The 19,413-nt window shown below is 42.5% G+C and overlaps 1 protein-coding gene across 1 annotated transcript in view; it reads left to right on the plus strand.

The window, feature by feature from the left end:
* The window catches only part of SLC7A14 (solute carrier family 7 member 14), a 118,447-nt gene extending 105,338 nt beyond the window's left edge, over positions 1-13,109 (plus strand). The window contains exon 8 of the mRNA XM_060009997.1: positions 12,787-13,109. Within this exon, the coding sequence (XP_059865980.1) occupies positions 12,787-13,109 (323 nt within the window). The remainder of the gene's footprint in view (positions 1-12,786) is intronic.
* Positions 13,110-19,413: the final 6,304 nt, after the last annotated feature.

The raw sequence follows: 19,413 nt of genomic DNA on the forward strand, positions 1-19,413 counted from the left end.
AATAAATGATGGAGAGGGTGTGGAGAAAAGGGAACCCTCTTGTACCGCTGGTGGGAATGTAAATTGATACAGCCACTATGGAAAACAGTATGGAGGTTCCTTAAAAAACTAAAAATATAACTACCATATGATCCAGCAATCCCACTACTGGGCATATACTCTGAGGCAACTATAATTCAAAAAGATACATGTACCACAATGTTCACTGCAGCACTATTTACAATTTCCAGGACATGGAAGCAACCTAAATGTCCATTGACAGATGAATGGTAAAGAATATGTGGCCTATATATACAATGGAATATTACTCAGCCGTAAAAAAGAACAAAATTGAGTTATTTATAATGAGGTGGATGGACCTAGAGTCTATCATACAGAGTGAAGTAAGTCAGAAAGAGAAAAACAAGTACCATGCTAACGCACATATATGTAATCTAAAAAAACAGTACTGATGAACCTAGCGGCAGGGCAGGAATAAAGACGCAGACATAGAGAACAGACATGAGGACACAGGCAGGGAAGGGGAAGCTGGGACGAAGTGAGAGAGTAGCAGTGACATATATACACTACCAAATGTAAAATGGATGGCTAGTGGGAAGCTGCAGCATAGCACAGGGCGATCAGCTCGATGCTTTGTGACGATCTAGAGGGGTGGGATAGGGAGGATGGGAGGGGGGCTCATGAGGGAGGGGATATGGGGATATATGTATACATATAGCTGATTCACTTGTTGTACAACAGAAACTAACACAACCTTGTAAAGCAATTGTACTGCAATAAAAGTTTTTTAAAGAGTCAAATTGAAGAAAAAATTAGTACTAGTACATGTGCCATATGATTCAAAGTAATAATTAACACTTATGTAGCTCTTGCTACATATTAGCCATCATTCCAAGGACTTTACTTATGTTAACTTATTTAATCTGCACAGCCACCTGCATTTCACAGATGAGGAAACTGGGGCACTTGACTGAGGTCACACAGTTAGAATACAGCAAAGCCAAATTAGAACTCAGGTGTGTGGGTCCAGAGTCCATGATCATAACCGCTATACTAAAAATGTAGTATATGAATATAAATAACATATAAATAAAGTTTGAGAAACACTGACACGGTCCACCACTTCCCCACTTCTCCCTCTCTCGACCTTACAGATAAGCAAACTGAACCTCCAAGAGGTTAAATAACATGCTCAAGGTCAACAGGAATAACAGGAAGTTATTCATAGAGCTATTACTACAATCCAGAATCTCCATGCTCAGATGTGGGGCTCCTACCTCCCCACCAGGGTGCCTCTGAACAGACCTTATTTGCTCAGAATGTTTGATATGTAGTCTGTGCAGATTAACACATAACATCAGGGGTGGCTCCACGGGTGGATGCTCTGTGCAGTCACACAGGGCTCTGCACTTGGCTTAATGCTCTGCTGCTATCTTCTTGAATTCTTAACAATTTTTTAACAAGAGGCTCCATGGTTTCATTTTGCACTGGGACCTACAAATTATGTAGCCAGTCCTGCATAATATCTATGTTTCTGGACAACCAGAGGAATTTTGCAAAAGTGATGAGGTGACAGGAACCCCCTGCCTATGGTTTTTTTTGTTTTTTTGATACAAAGCTAGATTTTACTTGAAAATTTTTTTAATGTTAGCATATCTAAATTCATATAGGTAATTGGTTTACAGTTTTTGTTTTTGTTTTAATTTTTATTAGAGCATAGTTGCTTTACAGTGTTGTATTAGTTTCTACTGTACAGCAAAGTGAATCAGCTATATGTATACATATATCCCCTCTTTTTTGGATTTCCTTCCCATTTAGGTCACCACAGAACATTGAGTAGAGTTCCCTGTACTATACAGTAGGTTCATCAGTTATCTACTTTATACATAGTATCAATAGTGTATATATGTCAATACCAATCTTACAATTCATCCCACCTCCCCCTTTCCCCCTTGGTATGCATGTTTGCTCTCTACATCTGTGTCTCTACTTCTGCTTTGTAAATAAGATCATTTATGCCAATTTTTTCAGATTCCACACATATGCATTAATATACCATACTTGTTTTTCCTTCTTACTTCACTCTGAATGACAGTCTCTAGGTCCACCCACATCTCTATAAATGACCCAATTTCGTTCCTTTTTATGGCTGAGTAATATTCCATTGTATATATGTGCAATATCTTCTTTATCCATTCATCTGTCTTTGGACATTTAGGTTGCCTCCATGTCCTGGAAATTGTAAATAGTGCTGCAGTGAACATTGTGGTACATGTATCTTTTTGAATTATAGTTGCCTCAGGGTATATGCCCAGTAGTGGGATTGCTGGGTCATATGGTACTTCTATTTTTAGTTCTTTAAGGAACCTCCGTACTGTTTTCCATAGTGGCTGTATCAATTTACATTCCCACCAGGGGTGCAAGAGGGTTCCCTTTTCTCCACACCCTCTCCATCATTTATTGTTTGTAGATTTTGTGATGACGGCCTTTCTGACTGCTGTGAGGTGATGCCTCATTGTAGTTTTGATTTGCATTTCTCTACTAATTAGTGACGTTGAGCATCTTTTCATGTGTTTGTTGGCAATCTGTATGTCTTCCATGGAGAAATGTCTATTTAGGTCTTCTGCCCATTTTTGGATTGGGTTGTTTATTTTTTTGATATTGAGCTGCATGAGCTGCTTATATATTTTGGAGATTAATCCTTTGTCCATTGCTTCATTTGCAAATATTTTGTCCCATTCTGAGGGTTGTCTTTTCGTCTTGTTTATGGTTTCCTTTGCTGTGCAAAAGCTCTTAAATTTCATTAGGTCCCATTTGTTTATTTTTGATTTTATTCCCATTTCTCTAGGAGGTGGGTCAAAAAAGATCTTGCTGCGATTTATGTCAAAGAGTGTTCTGCCTATGTTTTCCTCTAAGAGTTTTATAGTGTCTGGCCTTACGTTTAGGTCTTTAATCCATTTTGAGTTTATTTTTGTGAATGGTGTTAGGAAGTGTTCTAATTTCATTCTTTTACATGTAGCTGTCCAGTTTTCCCAGCTCCACTTATTGAAGAGGCTGTCTTTGCTCCATTGTATATTCTAGCCTCCTTTGTCAAAGATAAGGTAACCATGTGTGTGGGTTTATCTCTGGGCTTTCTAGCTTGCTCCACTGATCTATATTTCTGTTTTGTGCCAGTACCATACTGTCTTGATTACTGTAGCCCTGTAGTAGAGTCTGAAATCAGGGAGCCTGATTCCTCCAGCTCTGTTTTTTTTCTTTTTTTCCTCAAGATTGCTTTTGCTATTTGAGGTCTTTTGTGTTTCCATTCAAATTGTAAAAATTTTTGCTCTAGTTCTGTGAAAAATTCCGTTGGTAATTTGATAGCAATTGCATTGAATCCGTAGATTGCTTTGGGTACTACAGTCACTTTCACAATGTTGATTCTTCCAATCCTAGAACATGGTATATCTCTCCATCTGTTTGTGTCATCTTTGATTTCTTTCATCAGTATCATAGTTTTCTGCATACAGGTCTTTTGCTTCCTTTGGTAGGTTTATTCCTAGGTATTTTATCCTTTTATTGCAGTGGTAAATGGGATTGTTTCCTTAATTTCTCCTTCTGAATTTTCATTTTTAATGTATAGGAGTGCAAGAGATTTCTGTGTGTTAATTTTGTATCCTCTGAGTTTACTAAGTTCATTGATTAGCTCTAGTAGTTTTCTGGTGGCATCTTTAGGATTTTCTATGTATAGTATAACGTCATCTGCAAACAGTGACAGTTTTACTTCTTCTTTGCCAGTTTGGATTCCTTTTCTTTTTCTTCTCTGACTGCCATGGCTAGGACTTCCAAAACTATGTTGAATAATAGTGGTGAGAGTGGATATCCTTGTCTTGTTCCTGATTTTAGAGGAAATGCTTTCAGTTTTTCACCATTGAGAGTAATGTTTGCTGTGGGTTTGTCATACATGGCCTATATTATGTTGAGGTAGGTTCCCTCTATGCCGACTTTCTGGAGAGTTTTTATCGTAAATTGGTGTTGAATTTTATCAAAAGCTTGTTCTGCATCTATTGAGATGATCTTATGGCTTTTATTCTTCAATTTGTTAATATGGTGTATCACATCTATTGATTTGTGTATATTGCCTTTGGAGTCAGACAGCCCCAAGTTCACTCACAGCTCTGCCACTTCCTTGTGACCTTGGGAAGTTCACTTAACTCCTTTGGGCCTCAGTTTTCTCATCTGTAAAAATGCAGATAATTCTTTTAGCCTTGATCTAGTTGCTGTTTGGGGCTTAAATAAGAAAATATCAGAGAAAGCAGTAAGAAATATTGTTTTGCTGCCTTTCTTTTAAAAAGCTAGAATGATTCATTGTCTCCCAGACTAGCTATTAGCTATCACATGCCAAAGTACAACATGAACCTGTTCTGACTCAGGCTGCCTTCCCAGTTATCAGGCAGAAGAAAACTCCCAGAGAACCTTCTGTAATCTTGCTGATAGCACAAACTTCAAACTAGCTCCAGGAACTGATACTCCTTGGCATGGGAGGATGCCACCCTGCAGCTTGGGCTGGCCAGACAGAGGGCAATGAAGCCTGCAGTTTAAGAAGCACCCAACTGCTAGCTATTAACTGCTTTGGTCTCATGATCTTTGAAGGCTGGAATATAAGTAAGTTTCGCCTAGAACAATGATTCTCAACCTTGACTACACAACAGAATCGTGAGAGTTGCTTCTGAAACATTCTATGACCAGGATCCCCTCACAGAGATGTTCTGATTCAATTGGTCTGGTATGGCCAACTATTGGGTATTTTTAAAACTCTTAGGTAATTTTAATGTGCAGCCAGGTTTACAATGATCTAGAACAGTGGTTCTCAAAGTGTGGTCCCAGACCAGCAGCATCAATATTATGTGGAAACTAGTTAGAAATGCGATTTCAGAGCCCATCCCGGACCTACAGATAGAATCAGAATCTCTGAGGGCAATTTAGATTTTAACAAGCCCCCCAGGTAATTCTGATGCATGCTCAAATTTGAGAGCCACTGATCTAGAGAGAAGAATAAGAAGATATTAGCAAGAAGGGCAGATAATTTAATTACAAAACTCCCTATTTTGGGATATATAAAATATATCCATACCACAACCCCAAATTGGCTTGTAAAATTTTTAACTATCTTGTAGAATAAATATCCTATCTTGTAGGATAAATATCCTATCTCTAAACATCTGAGCCTCCAAAATGTCAGATTATTCTTCTTAATCTCTCTATTCATAATATAAGTTTCCTGGGGAGAACAGTAGAGAGGTTTCTAAATGGAGCTTCTTATGAAACTTCTGATACTTTTTTAAAAGATTTACATGGTTAGGCTGAGTCATAACTTGATAATCTTCTTAAACACATTTTTTTACCCAAATTTCTCTAAATGAATCTTAATTACAGCATTTTTGTAACAATGTTTTGCTAAGCTTTTGAGAGCACAACTCACAGCGAGAAACGAGGCACAGTCCTAACTAGACACCCAGTACTTGTTTATTTTCCTTTTGACAAGAGAAATAACACAAATAGCAAATGTTTAATAATCCCCAACAAAATGACCACAAAGCGGCCTTCATATACCTTTTCTCTTCGATGATGCAGTTTTGTAAAGGAATACCTCAGGAGTTGGGCAGGGGCTCAGGGAATATGAAACTAGGAGGGACCAGTAAGAACACTATACAATGGTATTTTCCAGGCACGTGTCAGGTCTACTGGTCCCTGTGGGCCTTTACTGTAAATGAATCATCTGTTAGACCAGCTGTGGGCGCCCTTACTCTGAAGTCTGTCAAGTTTTCATCTGGAATTTTTTCAGTCCCTCTGAGGAAAACAAATTACCGTCTATAGCTTTAGAGAACAGATAGGACTTGTGATTTGCGCAATGGCCCTCATAAATCCTGTACTAAACCATCACTATCCCAGACAGAAGGCATACTTTACGGTCTTCGCCTGAGCTCTCATCTGAAATCCTATTGGAAACTGACCCAAAGCAGCCACTGTGATGAAGGGAAGAGGAGGGAGAGAAGGGGGCCATGATTCGACCTGACAGGGCACCAAGATAAACAAATTCCTGATGATATGTCCCATAAATAAGTTTGACATTCTCCTTGAAGGAAACAAGAAAACAACTGGCAGCTTCAACATCAAAATCATGCTCAGAAGAGCAAGAAAAATCACGGAGGCCAGAGTGAGGATGGCCACAGGGCCAGGGCGATTCCAAGAGGGAGGGAGGGAGAAGGTGAATCGTTCAGCAGCTGACGCTGCCTGCTGGCAGAGGTGCTGGGATACACAGGGAGACACCTGGCTGAGAATGAAGGCAGAGGAGACCATGGCAGTGGAAGGCCCTGGAGCAGGTGTGTGCCGTGCACCCTTAACAGACAGCGCTGTGAAAGAGTGGTGATGGGCTTCTTTCCCTCAGCATTCCATTTGTGAGATGCATCCGACTCGTGCTTCTAGTTTTAGTTTGTTCATGCTCCTTGCTGTCTAGCATTCCACTGTGTTGATACACCACAATGTATTTATCCATCCCGGTGTCCATGGATATTTAGCGTGTTTCCAGTCAGGGCCATTAGGAGCAGAGCTGCTACGAACATTCCTGTGCATGTTTTCAGTGGACACTCAGACACATTTCCCTTGGGCTTCTGTTGAGTTAGAGGTGGAACTGTTGGCTTGGATTACTGGGCTTCTTAATATGTCTTTAGACAAGATTGCATTCTGTCTCACAGCCATTATACTCAACAAATAACATGAGGGTCTCCAGCTCCATTTTGCAGGTGGGAAACTGAGGCATAAAGAATGTGACTTTACGTTAGATCAGCTGCAGGGCCAGAAGAGAAGCTCCCCCGGTCCCCATTCCATCCTGAGCCTGCTCTTCCTGGCCACACCATGTTAAACAAACCTTACTGTTATTACAATCAACAGGGCTTGTGAGTATTTAAAAAATAACCAGCAAAGTGGGAGCTGGCGGGGACTGTGCTGGATGGGAGGCCACCTTCTCATTACCATCTTCATTTCTGCATTGGCAAGTGTCTGTTTGGGAAAGTTGATTCCAGAGTAGTAAAAATAAAAAAGCCTCCTGGCATAACAAAGCGCCTGGTTACCTTCAGCGGGCAGGGCTTCCTGCTGGAAAACGTGCCCCAGGAAGAGGCTGTTCCACCCAGCCTGAGGGCAGATGGCCCGCCTCTTTTGGCCCTGAGCGTGGAGCCATGTTCAGAGGACAGGCAGCTCCTGGGGGACCCCAGAGGTCAGGGACCTTCTTCATAACCTGAGCTTGTTCCTGCAGGATTGGAAATCTGTCTAGACCCAGGTCACCCGGGCTCTTTTCAGCATTGAGCTTTTGTCCTGGATTTCTCCCATATGATTCAGAGGACCCCCTACCCCTACCCCTCTCACTTGTAGGTTTGAGGTCATTTGCTTAATTTGCACAGGATGGACTGAGACAAGTGGAGTAAGTAGGTGTTTCGCCAGCTGACACTGAGGTGCCCTGATCTCGTGAAGGCAACCTGACATCCCGAAAAGCTCTCTGGAGGCCCCTGAGTAGGATGGGAGCGGCCCTCCATTTAGACTCAAGAGATGTGAGTTCTGGTGCCATTTCAATCCCTGCATATTGCACACTTCTTAACTTCTCTGGGATGATGGACGAGGGAGTGTGTTTGGATAAAGGGCCTTCTGATCACAAGGTACTGTTACATAAAGAAAGCCCGTTCAATTGCTGAAGGCATGATTCTTCATCTTGTCTAGCCCGAACCTCTCAGGCTAGACAAGATGAAGACAATATGGCAGGCATATTCTCCACCCGGGAACTTCTGTCCGGAAAAGGAGCCAGAGCCTCCCTTTGAATATGTCCCTTCAGCGCAAACAGCCTCTCACGGGACTCACTGCCATTACTGGGTGGCCAGTACAGCCGTGTCTGCTGTTAAAATACTGAAACACGTCTGTGCCTGCTGCTAACTAGTCACTGCCTTGAGTGGTCCCTCCCCTCCACGATCCAGCAACTAAAACAATAACTCCAGCCCAGCAGGCGGGCCTCCAAGACCCCGCTGCAACACCAAAGCTGACTCCCTTCTGATTTTTAACATCACGCCTGCCTTTCATTCATTCAGGTATCAGATGTATAACTACAAAGCAGTGGATCTAAGTTTTTATGGAACTGGAGAATTAAGTACCCAAATGGAATAAGTAATATTATTTATCAATCAGCCATCTTATTCTTGAGGCTTGGTTCCAAATGACTTCTGGCTTATGCTAAAAGCAAATCTACTTTCAAAAGATAAAACTTTGCCATCTGTAAGGGTTTACAAAAGAGTAAACCCAATCCCAGTGACAACCTAAATGACAGGACCCAAAAACTATTTCAAGCAATGATAGCAAGCAATCATTGAAATAAGTGTATAGCTTCAATAAATGAAGAGTTTATCCAAACATAATAATTTGGGGAAATTTTAATGCTGCTGGATATCAGATGATATTAAGGAATTTTTAAAATAAATTTTTTTTTAAATAAATTTCTTTATGTATTTTTGGCTGCATTGGGTCTTCGTTGCTGCACGCAGGCTTTCTTTTTAGTTGTGGCGAGCGGGGGCTACTCTTTGCTGTGGTGCACGGGCTTCACATTGCGGTGGCTTCTCGCTGCAGAGCATGGGCTCTAGGCACACGGGCTTCAGTAGTTGTGGTGTGAGGGCTTCAGTAGCTGTGGCTCGCGGGCTCTAGAGCGCAGGCTCAGTAGCTGTGGCGTACGTGCTTAGTTGCTCCACAGCGTGTGGGATCTTCCCAGACCAGGGCCCCGTGTCCCCTGAATTGGTAGGCAGATTCTCAACCACTGCACCACCAGGGAAGCTCCATATTAAGGAATTATTATCAGTTTTTAGATGTGATAATGATACTAAGTTAAGGTTTTTAAAGGAGTCTATTTTACAGATACATACTGAAACATTTACAGATGAAACAGGATGAAAGGGATTTGTTTCAAAATAATCTAAAGACAAAGTAGTAGGGGGGAGGGAGCGGGCTAGCAATGAATACATAGGCTTTTTTATACTATTCTCTCCACTTCTGTATGTTTTAAATTCTTCAAAAGTAAAGTTCAGCAAAATTGCTTCCAATTAGTCTATACCTCCCAGCCACCCCTGGTAGGTGGGAGAAATAACAATTGAAAGCAGCCTGGATTATGACATGGAGGACCCGGAAGGATCCACAGTCTGAACACTACCTAAACACTGACTGTGTAGCTGTGGAAAGTCCTGTATTTCGCCTTGTGCCGCAGTTTCCAGCCTGTGAAACGCACATAACCTTAACCCCCCCCCCACACACACACACCATTCTGAAACAGGCCAGGAGGAGTCTAAACAAAACAACATTTGTAAAACATTTTGTGTTCCTTGGGAGAAAGGTGTGACATAAAGGATGCATCACTGTAGGACCTCAGCACCCAGAGGGGTTGTGTGAAGTTTTGTTCAGATGATTCAGGATTCCCAGAAGCTCCCCACAGATTTTTCAGAAACGACCTCATGCTTCCCTCTCTAGGCCAACTGAAAAAAGGAGCAGAAACAAAACACCCTGCTTCTACACTGGAGGCTTTTAGCAGCTCTGTTTACTCCTCCAACACAAAGCCCTTGTTTATGTGTGACAGATGGTAATACATGTTTCTCTCTTCTCTCCGCCCCCGCTCATTTGTTCCCCTCTGTTCCTTTGTCCTCCTCCATTCTTCCTTTTCTCCAGTCCTTCTCTGCCTCACACCACTTTTCCTGAACTGATTCAAGGGCCAGGGAGAAGGATAAAGGCAGACAGAACGCCAAGCCCTAGGAGAACGCATGTGCCCAAGCCGGCTGTTCATGCTGTCAGGCCGATACACACAGTCGATTCTTGGTTCACAGCACTCATATTTGAAATGTATTTTTGAAGACAGAGTGACACACCTTTGAAACTGTAGGGGGCTCAGAGCAAACATTAGAAGGCCCATAAATATTTATGTGGTAGGTTTCCATGGATTGCTTTCCCAAAGTAATCACAGTCGACACATTTGCGTACAGACACACACACACACACACACACACACACACACACACACACACACACACACACACACACACACACACACACACACACTCATGTTCCTTCCAGACCCAGCCACTCCCCAGATAGAACCTAACTTGTACCAAATATTTTTGCGCTAGGCACAGTCTATAACGCAGCAGTGGAGGGGGTGTGAAGGGCTGAGTAAGCTAGAGCCTTCTCTCTATCCTCATGGAATGCTACTGCTGTGACTCAGTCTTTCCCAGCCTCCATTTCTTCGTCTGTAAAATGAAGGTATTCAAATAGGTAAATGACATAGACTCTTTTCCAGCTCTAAATATCTATGATCCTATGAGCAATCACGCCAAGGCTCCCAGAGAATTCCCATAAACCGATCTACCTGACACCCCAATACTTGGTGGGGACAGGGGAAAGTTTGTCAGAATAGATGTCAAACCAGTGCTCAAATGATGACCCGTATAGTACTGAAGAGAGAAGCTAGGGGCAAAGGGGGAAAGAAAAAATGGTATTAAGTTTAGTAGGGAAATAACATGCTTATAAATAGAATCCGAGAAGGGGATCAAAGAGGAAAGAATTGATGTAATAGATACCAAGCTGAAGGAGAAGACAAGCTTTGGCACCTGCCTGTATGTCTAAGAGAAAAGATAGCAAGAAAAAAAAAATGGACATAAGGAGGTGTGTGCCTGACGATAAACCTAGTCTCCTGAAACAAACATGCTTCCAACAGAGGCATTCTCCAAGAAGCAGCATGCTGGCCCTTTTAAGAGAGGCCTCAGTTTGGCGCCTTGTTCTACACAAGGATAATAACTATCCCCCATGGCCACATCCACCCCAGACAAGAAAGAGTAAAGAGCCATGCTCAGAACAAATGAAGTCGCTATTTCAGAATAGCTACGTCTGCAAATGATTAACTCCAGGATTTATTACCAATTAGGACTATAAATCTCTGCTTACTTTGGCTCCTGGAAAGTTGATTTCACTGGGGGATGGTGGGGGGAAATCCAAGCTTAAAAAGACACACTGCAAATTCAAAAGGAAGCAGGATACCTCAAGCACCAGAGCGGAAAGCAGGCCTCACCTTGTGGTTCTAAGCAAACAGCCCAGCAGATGCCCACAGGGTTAGCAAAGTCAAAGAGGCTAGTGCCACCGAGAAGAGGGTGTTGGGGCCTGGAAGGAGGGTGCATAACCGAGGGGCCCCCAGCGGCCAGGCCACAAAATGGCCAAAGTTGGCAGTGAAGCATGTGCATCAGGAGTTGTTTTTTTGTTTGTTCGTTTTCTGGCCACACCACGCAGTTTGTGGGATCTTAGTTCCCTGACCAGGGATCGAACCCGGGCCCATGACAGTGAAAGTGACGAGTCCTAACCACTGGACCACCAGGGAATTCCCACATCACGAGCTTTAATGTTCCTGATCTCAGGGGTTCTCAGCCTTGGCTGACCACTGGAATCACCTGTGAAGCTTTAAAAACACCTATGCTTGGGTCACACTGCAGACCAATTAAATCAGAATCTCTATAGAGGATGAGGCTCAGGTATCAGGATTATGCAAAAACTCCCCAGGTGACCCTCCAGGTGCAGCCAGGGTTGAGAACCACTGCTTATCTCGTTTCCTCCTCACAGCAACCCCAAGGTATAGGTACAGTAGTACTCTCATGGTTTCCTAGAAGAGAAAGCTGAGGCGCAAAGAGGCTCAGTAACTGGTCCAGGGTTACACAGCTAATAGTGATAGAGGCATGATTTGAACCCAGACCTCGCACTCTTAACCATCATGCCCCATGGCCTCCAAGGCTACAGTTCTCAGTGCTCCAGGCCCTGAGCCTTCATGGGCTTTTCAAGGTAGAAAATGGGGTCTCTCAAACTATTTTCATATATCTTTTCCTAAAAATTCTAATAGAAATGAAACATTAGCCCATATTAATGCTACGTATTAACTAGGAAGGCAGGTTTCTTTCCTTCGCTTGGAATGAGAAGGTTGCACTGGACACTGCATGCGTATCAGGAGTTCTCATTCATTCCTTCAACAAACATTAAGTGCCAGTTTTCTGCACAGTCTATAAAACAGAACCACCCTGTACAGATAAGCACACAACAGATACCCTAAGGGCCGAAACAGTGGCATGCACTAGACACTGTGAGAGTCCACAGATGAAAGTGGACAGCTGAGTGGCAGTAATGTATTATGACTTTGGTGAGTGAAAAATGGCAAAGTAAATCGTAGGATCATATATGCATGTTGCTACGTGGTGAAATAAAAGATGGAGTCCCTAAGTGCAGGTATGGGATAATAAGATGCTATGAGAAGGTTGGGAATACACTGCTGGTGATCCATAACTATTTAATCCAGAGTAGAAAATGCACATTTCCTGGCGAGCACCTACATGAGTACAGTGAGCTAGATGTCAACAGGGGAGGGGGGACTGAGGTGACCTCAAGAGCCCATATCCTAACTAAAGAGGCAGCCAGTTCTCACCTCAGCCAAACGTTTCCATATCGGAATGTGGGTACAGTGTTGTCAGTCCTTCTGACTTTTTTAGGGGAAGCTGTAAATATGGGTTGCTTAATGCAAGATCTCCCAATTTTTAAACAGCATCTAATTCGAGTCTTTTCAGTACACTGTATAGACCAAAGAAAACACAACCAGCACCAGCTCTGCTTTCACGATTGAGAGTGAGCTCCCTGCTTGACCCACAGATCCCAAAGCAACTGCTTATCCCACTTGTGCTTCCCCCCACCTCCCACCTACAGGTATGCTCATTTATTTTGGGTACGGCATCTGGAACAGCACCCTGGAAATCAGCGCCCGAGAAGAAGCCCTGCACCAAAGCACGTACCAGCGTTACGACGTGGACGACCCCTTCTCGGTGGAAGAAGGTTTCTCCTATGCCACAGAGGGCGAGAGCCAGGAGAACTGGGGCGGGCCTGCCGAAGACAAAGGCTTCTATTACCAGCAGATGTCAGATGCACAGGCAAACACCCAGACGAGCAGCAAGGCGAAGAGCAAAAGCAAACACAAACAGAACTCAGAGGCCCTGATTGCCAATGATGAGTTAGATTACTCTCCAGAGTAGGAGCAAACACGCAAGAAATGTGTAGAAATGATGGTGATTTATTTTCAGTAACTTAACCTGTGGGGTAGAAGGTGGAAACGTCTTTGGCTCTCATTGCAAAAACCCAGCCTTCCCCAAAGTCAGTCCCCAGTCATAGCCTGTCATTTGCCACTTCTGCTCTTCAGGATGGTTCTGTCGAAGGGCTTAACCCAGGTCCCATAGCTGGTCCCCTTGTAAGAAACAAAAACAAAAAAGCTAAACAAGAAGCTACAAGAAGTTCTACCTTAGGTGCAACCATCAGAGCTGATGGCAGCAAACGTTTCCCAGGCCTTCGCTTTGCTGGTTGAATCTTTTCGCTTCTAAGGCCCCAAGAAGCAGGGAGTAAACTTCCTGGACCACACTGAGGCTGCAGCTCCTCCTGGAGATGTGCCAAAGCAGGCAGGGGTGGGCACAAGGCAGCATGTCAGCCACCTGAGACCACAAGGGCAAAGCTCTGTTTCAGCGTGCTGGGCTGAGAGCTGCTCCCTGAGGCCAGGTGGCACGTGGCACTTCCTCAGCAAGCCACATTGTGTCCTGCAATCTCACAAAAACAAATTCATGGAGATGCATGCCTCTTGTCCTTTGCCAAGGTTCTCACAATCTCCCAACTAGAACTTTAGGACACAGCAAAGGTCAGGGACTCTGAGACCATGACCCCAAAGATTTCAGACGCACCATAAAGCAGTCATGCAGACCCAATAATATGGTGAGAAGCACCATCAAAGCTCTACTTAAATGCCCAGAAAAAAAAAAAAAACTGAATAACCATCTCTTGCAGTGAAGGCCAGAAGGGCATTGGCAAAAATTAACTCTCTGTCATGCCTTCTCTTATACCAGACTCTAAGCTCCTGGTGATATGATGAAAGCGGGCAAAGTAGGAGCATGATTTCATGGCACTAGTATGCCTTGAAGAAGTAGGCTGTTTGTCTTACGATCAGATAAAAAAGCTTTACAAGGCAAAGTGACCCAGCCACTGAGATCACATTGCAAACTCTACTTCAGATTTCTAAAATTATAAATTCTGTAGTTTTGTGAGATATGCAACCACTTGATTGTTGGGTGCTGCTCTGAAAACAAAAATATTGAAGCACAGCTACTTAGTAACTGCATTCCATGAGGTCACATTTCACTTCTGAACCTTATTCCTCTGGAGTAGCTCACTTTTAGATGTGTATTTTTCCTGTTATTTCCCAAAGTAGTTTCACTGAGGCCCAGAGAAAAATCTGGTAAGGTCTAAATCTGGGCCATAGAGGGGGCTCTTAAAGGTATTTTCTCTGAAACAAGCTGGAAGAGAACATTTGCAACAAGAAAAAAAACACATGGTCTATGCATTCTAGTCCTGGGTTACAGGGATTCCAACACTGCCTTGAGATGTGCACGCATGTATGTGAAGGCACAATTTGGATCAAGCTAAAATCTTTGTGAGAATTTCCCGAAAGGGAGGCGCAATAGCAAATTCTTTGCTCTCTCTGTCTCCTGGATCTAGAGTTATGCCAAAAGTTTTCCAGAGCATCAACTAATGTTTAAGTCTATTCTTTCTTAAAGGTTGAGGTTTGTGCCACCTTGGCATGTTTCAGGATTATAAACAGGAGGCAAAAGCACATTTTTATGCAAAACTAACACTGATCAAGAATGTATCAAGTCTTAAGCAATGCGAATAAAAAGAAATGTAACATCTGTCCTTGGAGGCTCACAGCCCAGGGAACAAGCAGCACCAGAGCCTGATAAATGTAGATAAAACAACCAAACCTGACAAGTCCTCTTGGTTGATGCCCTGGGCTTTAACATAATATTGTTTAAAAGATCAACTGACACTAGTTTTTTTTTTTTTAATAAACTGCATATCCCACCCATAGCCAATGTATGCCATTTAAATTCAAATAATTACTGTTTCCAGATCTTCTTTTTCATTCCTCTATATTAAGTGTTTAGAGCTCTGGTTTCCTGAGGTCATTTTTTCATTTTAATTTAAGGCTTGGCAATGCCATTTTTCTCTCGTCTAAGATTAACCATAAAGATACAGTGCCTGGTGCGTGAAATACATCCTTGGGGATTAAATTCGCTATCAGTAATTTTTGTGAAAACAAAGTTTCGAACTGGTCTTAGGACTCAACAAATCTGCCTAGTTTAAATATAACCTGTTAAACCTGAGACACATCCAGACAGATGGGATGGGGCTGTATTCCTTAAAAGCGTTCAAAGAGAAATATGAATACAAAAATAACAAAATCCTAACGTGAGTGAAAGAGCTTCCTTTTGCTAGTAAGGTGTAGGTACTAGCGTAACCATTGTCTGGTGGCAGATGTATGCAGTTTCTGCAGCATGAGAAGAGAGAAGGCATGCTTTGGTAAACCCTGTTGGTACTGATTTCTTGAAGGCCTTCTCTAAATCATTCTCATTTCAGGAGTCATTTCTCACCAGTAGCATCTATATTTTTTTAAGCTTTGCTCTCCTTATTGCTCTAAAGTTGATTAGTCATTTCACCAGTGACCTTGGCTTTTAAAAAAAGTTAGTCAATATGATAGAAAAAGTTTTTCAAGATAAATAGACATGTTTTTCCCTCATGTTTCCCAGCCTCTGTGAAACAGTCCTAGATTTCACCATGCAGTTTTCAAATACCAGAAGCCACCAGAATGATTATAGTAGCGTTTCCTAATTAATTTTCTTAAGACCATATTTGTGGGACCACGTTATAAGTAAGATCACCCTATAGTTACCTCAGAAACTTAGCCCCTTGAACAGAGTCCAAGAAAGACCTCTATTTTACTGACTCCTCTGTAGCAAGAGCTCTTTCAGTGAGATTTCATCATGTGGATTTATGATTTGGAGGCAAGTACTTGATTTTTTTTAATTGTATGCTCTTTATTAGCACTCTGCTTCATTTCAAGAGGACTTCAGGTGGCTATAAAAATACATACAATACAGAAAGATTAAGTGAGGAACTGAGGCAAATAAAAATAGAAATAGAAAGGATAAGACAAGGCTAGACGTGTATTTAGTGCACAAATGCAGAACTTTGACATGCACTGCTAGATTTGCCAATGAGGAGGCAACTTAAGACATAATGGAATTGTTGGTAATGACAACAAGAAGTGTTCCTGGATGATAAGAATATATCCTTCCCCACGAGGGCAGAGAACTGCAATACCATAATAAGCTTCAGAGCCAGATTTTACCAACTGCATGTGCTTGGCATATAGTGGATGTTCAATAAATATCTGATCAGATGGATGGGTGGATGGATGAATGAAGGGAAAAGGAAATATCATTTATTCAACAATTTTTTATGGAGAGCTTATTATGTGCTGTAGGGGTTCAAATATCGAAAAGACCTCCCTCCATCGGAAAGATCATAGAGAATGCAGCCCTTGTGTTGAGGCTTGTGGGGTGGGGAGACTTTTGCCAGGTAGAAATGAAGGAGATGCTCGCCAGCTGGAGGATCAGCATGAGTAAGGTGTAGACTGTGGCTAACAGCTGTCTCCTGACTAATCATTTGTACCGTGCCTCCTTCAAGGAAAAGCAAGAAGCTAGTTTGACAGGAGCACATGATTTGTATTTAGAACTGTAGAAAATAATGCTGAGAAGGCAAGTCAGGGCTCACGCACAGATAGATGTGAATGTTGAACTGAGCTGGCTGGCTCTCCTTGGGTGGGGCGGCAATGAGGAAATGATGAAAGTATGAATCAGGGAAGGCTGGACTTCAAGAAGCTGGGGCAGTGGCTTCATCTGCCTAGCAAGGGGCTGAGAAATTACATACACACTCCAAGTTGATTTAACATACCTAAAGGGGGAAAATATCCATACTTAAAACAACGTATGATTCTTCCTTTGAAATCCTGTCTGATTTCATCAACTTAGGAGACGTATAGTCATTTAACATGTGGACAGACAACACAAAGTTATTTCCCAGCCACTTTAAAATTTTCAACAGTAAATTTAAACAACCAAACCTAACAACATTCTATATCTATCTAACCTGAACAGTAAAAGTGCAGCTCAAGATTTTACTCGAGTGTAAAGCCACTTTGTGAAAGGAAAGGAATGACAGAATTAGGTCAAGAATCCAGTTCTCCTTCTTAGTAACAAACTAATAGCTAATCAAATGTCAACATAATGGTCATGATGTGCCTGTTTAATAAAAAGGGGGGGAAAGATTGTTGAATTTAATGATCCATCTTTCTCTAGAACCTGTGGTTGGTCAGGATATAAACCTAGTAATATCGGGGAAACAAAGCACAAACTCCTTCAAAGAAATGTCTTTCCCCCATTCTGAAAAGAGTTGATGAACCTGAACTCCTTTACATCCCACTTGTGAATCTACTTTACAAGGGGCTACCTCTTCTCCGCATTATAAAGAGAAGCTACAGGAGTTTGAGAATCTGTCTAAAAGACTGGAGGAAATTGCTGTCCCCTTTCGCACTAGATTTTAGGAGGGCCGAGTTGTCAGTGGAAGCCCACTGAGGGTCAGCCGCACGTTTACTAATTCTGTGTCTCAGATTAAAATGTCTTGCTGGGTGGAGATGTCAGAATGTGTCTGAAGCCACAGTTGGGGTCAACTCACCGAGTCCTGGCGGCGGTTAACAGTCCACGCTGGGATTTAAGCCCTCGGGCTAGTGCGCACTCCGAAGGCCAGCTTAATTTCTTATGCTGGAGGAAAGGGCGGAGCAAATTCGCCACCCTCCAAATTCGCCACGTCGAATTCGCACTCCATGGTGTTTAGAACAAGACTTGTCCAGGAAGGTTTTTCTATCTCAGATTTCCACGGAGCCTCAGTTTCTCCCATATGCACGCACCTCCCGCACGCTGAGGACCCCCTGGCCTACTGGCAAAGACAGGCGCCAACTGGTAACCAGTGATGGCGCCGCCTTGAGACAGCCAATAATGTGTAAGTAAACAACGCGCAAGCGCAGGACAGCGTCCCAACCCGCAGGTCCCGCCCCAAGCGGGAACTTGGATCCGCAAAGGAGTTTGCGTTTCTCAACTGGAGTGGTGATGGCTAGCAGAAAGCCCCTTTTGTGTACAAATTTGTTAGTCCTGTGTCTACTTTTATTGTCTCTAAGACTTTTGAGGAGAGGCTCTTGTAATTTTTCCCCCCTCAGGAGCAACTTTCTTTCTTAAAGGCTTTCCTTTTCTTGCCCGGCTTGAGTAACTCACTCGTCGTTCTGAAATACCTAGGCACTTGCCTTGTGCCATAACTACTTCTCTGAGAAAATGTTTTCGTTTTTTAGGACTTAACGCCCAAAAAGGATTAGTGGAAGTTTTGAAGACCATCAAAAGTGAACATATATTCTGTAGCATCAACTAAAATAGTGTTAGAAATCATTAAACAGTATGCTACGTGCATGGAGTTACAAAATTCACATAGGACCTTCACAAAGACAGCTTTGGGCTTGAAGTCTTCTGAAGGCAGGTAGCTGTAATTTCTTATTCTGTGAGAACGTTTAGTGCATTTTGATACAATAAGGAAAGAAAATGGCTTGATATTAGAACTAGGAAACAGGGGCAGCCTGGATTTTTTCATTAGGGACTCCCTCTGTGCTCTTTTTTCCCGTTTTCCTGACATTGACATTGGTGGCATTGAGTAACGGGAATTGTGTGTCATGTGAATTTCCCAGGAAGTGCAGACTATGAAGGACTGTATTCATTCTGAGAAGGCTGCTCCTTGTACATCTCCTACTAATTGGTCGTGGCAGTTGCAGGTACTTTGTCTTACTCACTCACGCTTCCAGAGGCTAGACTCTACCCTGGAAATCAAACACCCACCTTCCAAAGCAAAAACACAGTTAATGCTATGATGGCGCATAAATACCTCAACCATCTGGGCTGATAGAAGGGGCTGCAGGTCTTTTAAAGAGCAGCTATAGTCCTCATCCCATATAGGCACACCATCTAACCAGGACTCCCATTCTAGCTTTTCTCACTGTGGAAAAGAAACGTTACTGTTTAATTCATATCCAAAGTTATACATACAGCTTGTAAATTTTACTAACGTGTTTCATTTTTGTTTGGTCCTTGAGAGCTACAACTTGCTTTTTTGCAGATGGTAACTTCTGGTGGTGTTCTCTGCTTTTTTTTTTTTTTTTTCCTGGTATGAACTTGCTGTATTTGTTAAAGTTTGTCTTGTGGTTTCTAATTCCCATTGGTGCACTGTACAATGGGGTGTGTAGTGTCATGAAGAAAGAAATAATATGCAGCTATGTTATGAAGTGTGTTTTATTTTTAAATGACTGTGATGTTGACAATATATTGATTTATCAAGACACTAAGGGAAAATTCTAAATTTACC

Source organism: Delphinus delphis, chromosome 4 (genome assembly GCF_949987515.2).
Source record: "Delphinus delphis chromosome 4, mDelDel1.2, whole genome shotgun sequence".
Lineage (NCBI taxonomy): Eukaryota > Metazoa > Chordata > Mammalia > Artiodactyla > Delphinidae > Delphinus > Delphinus delphis.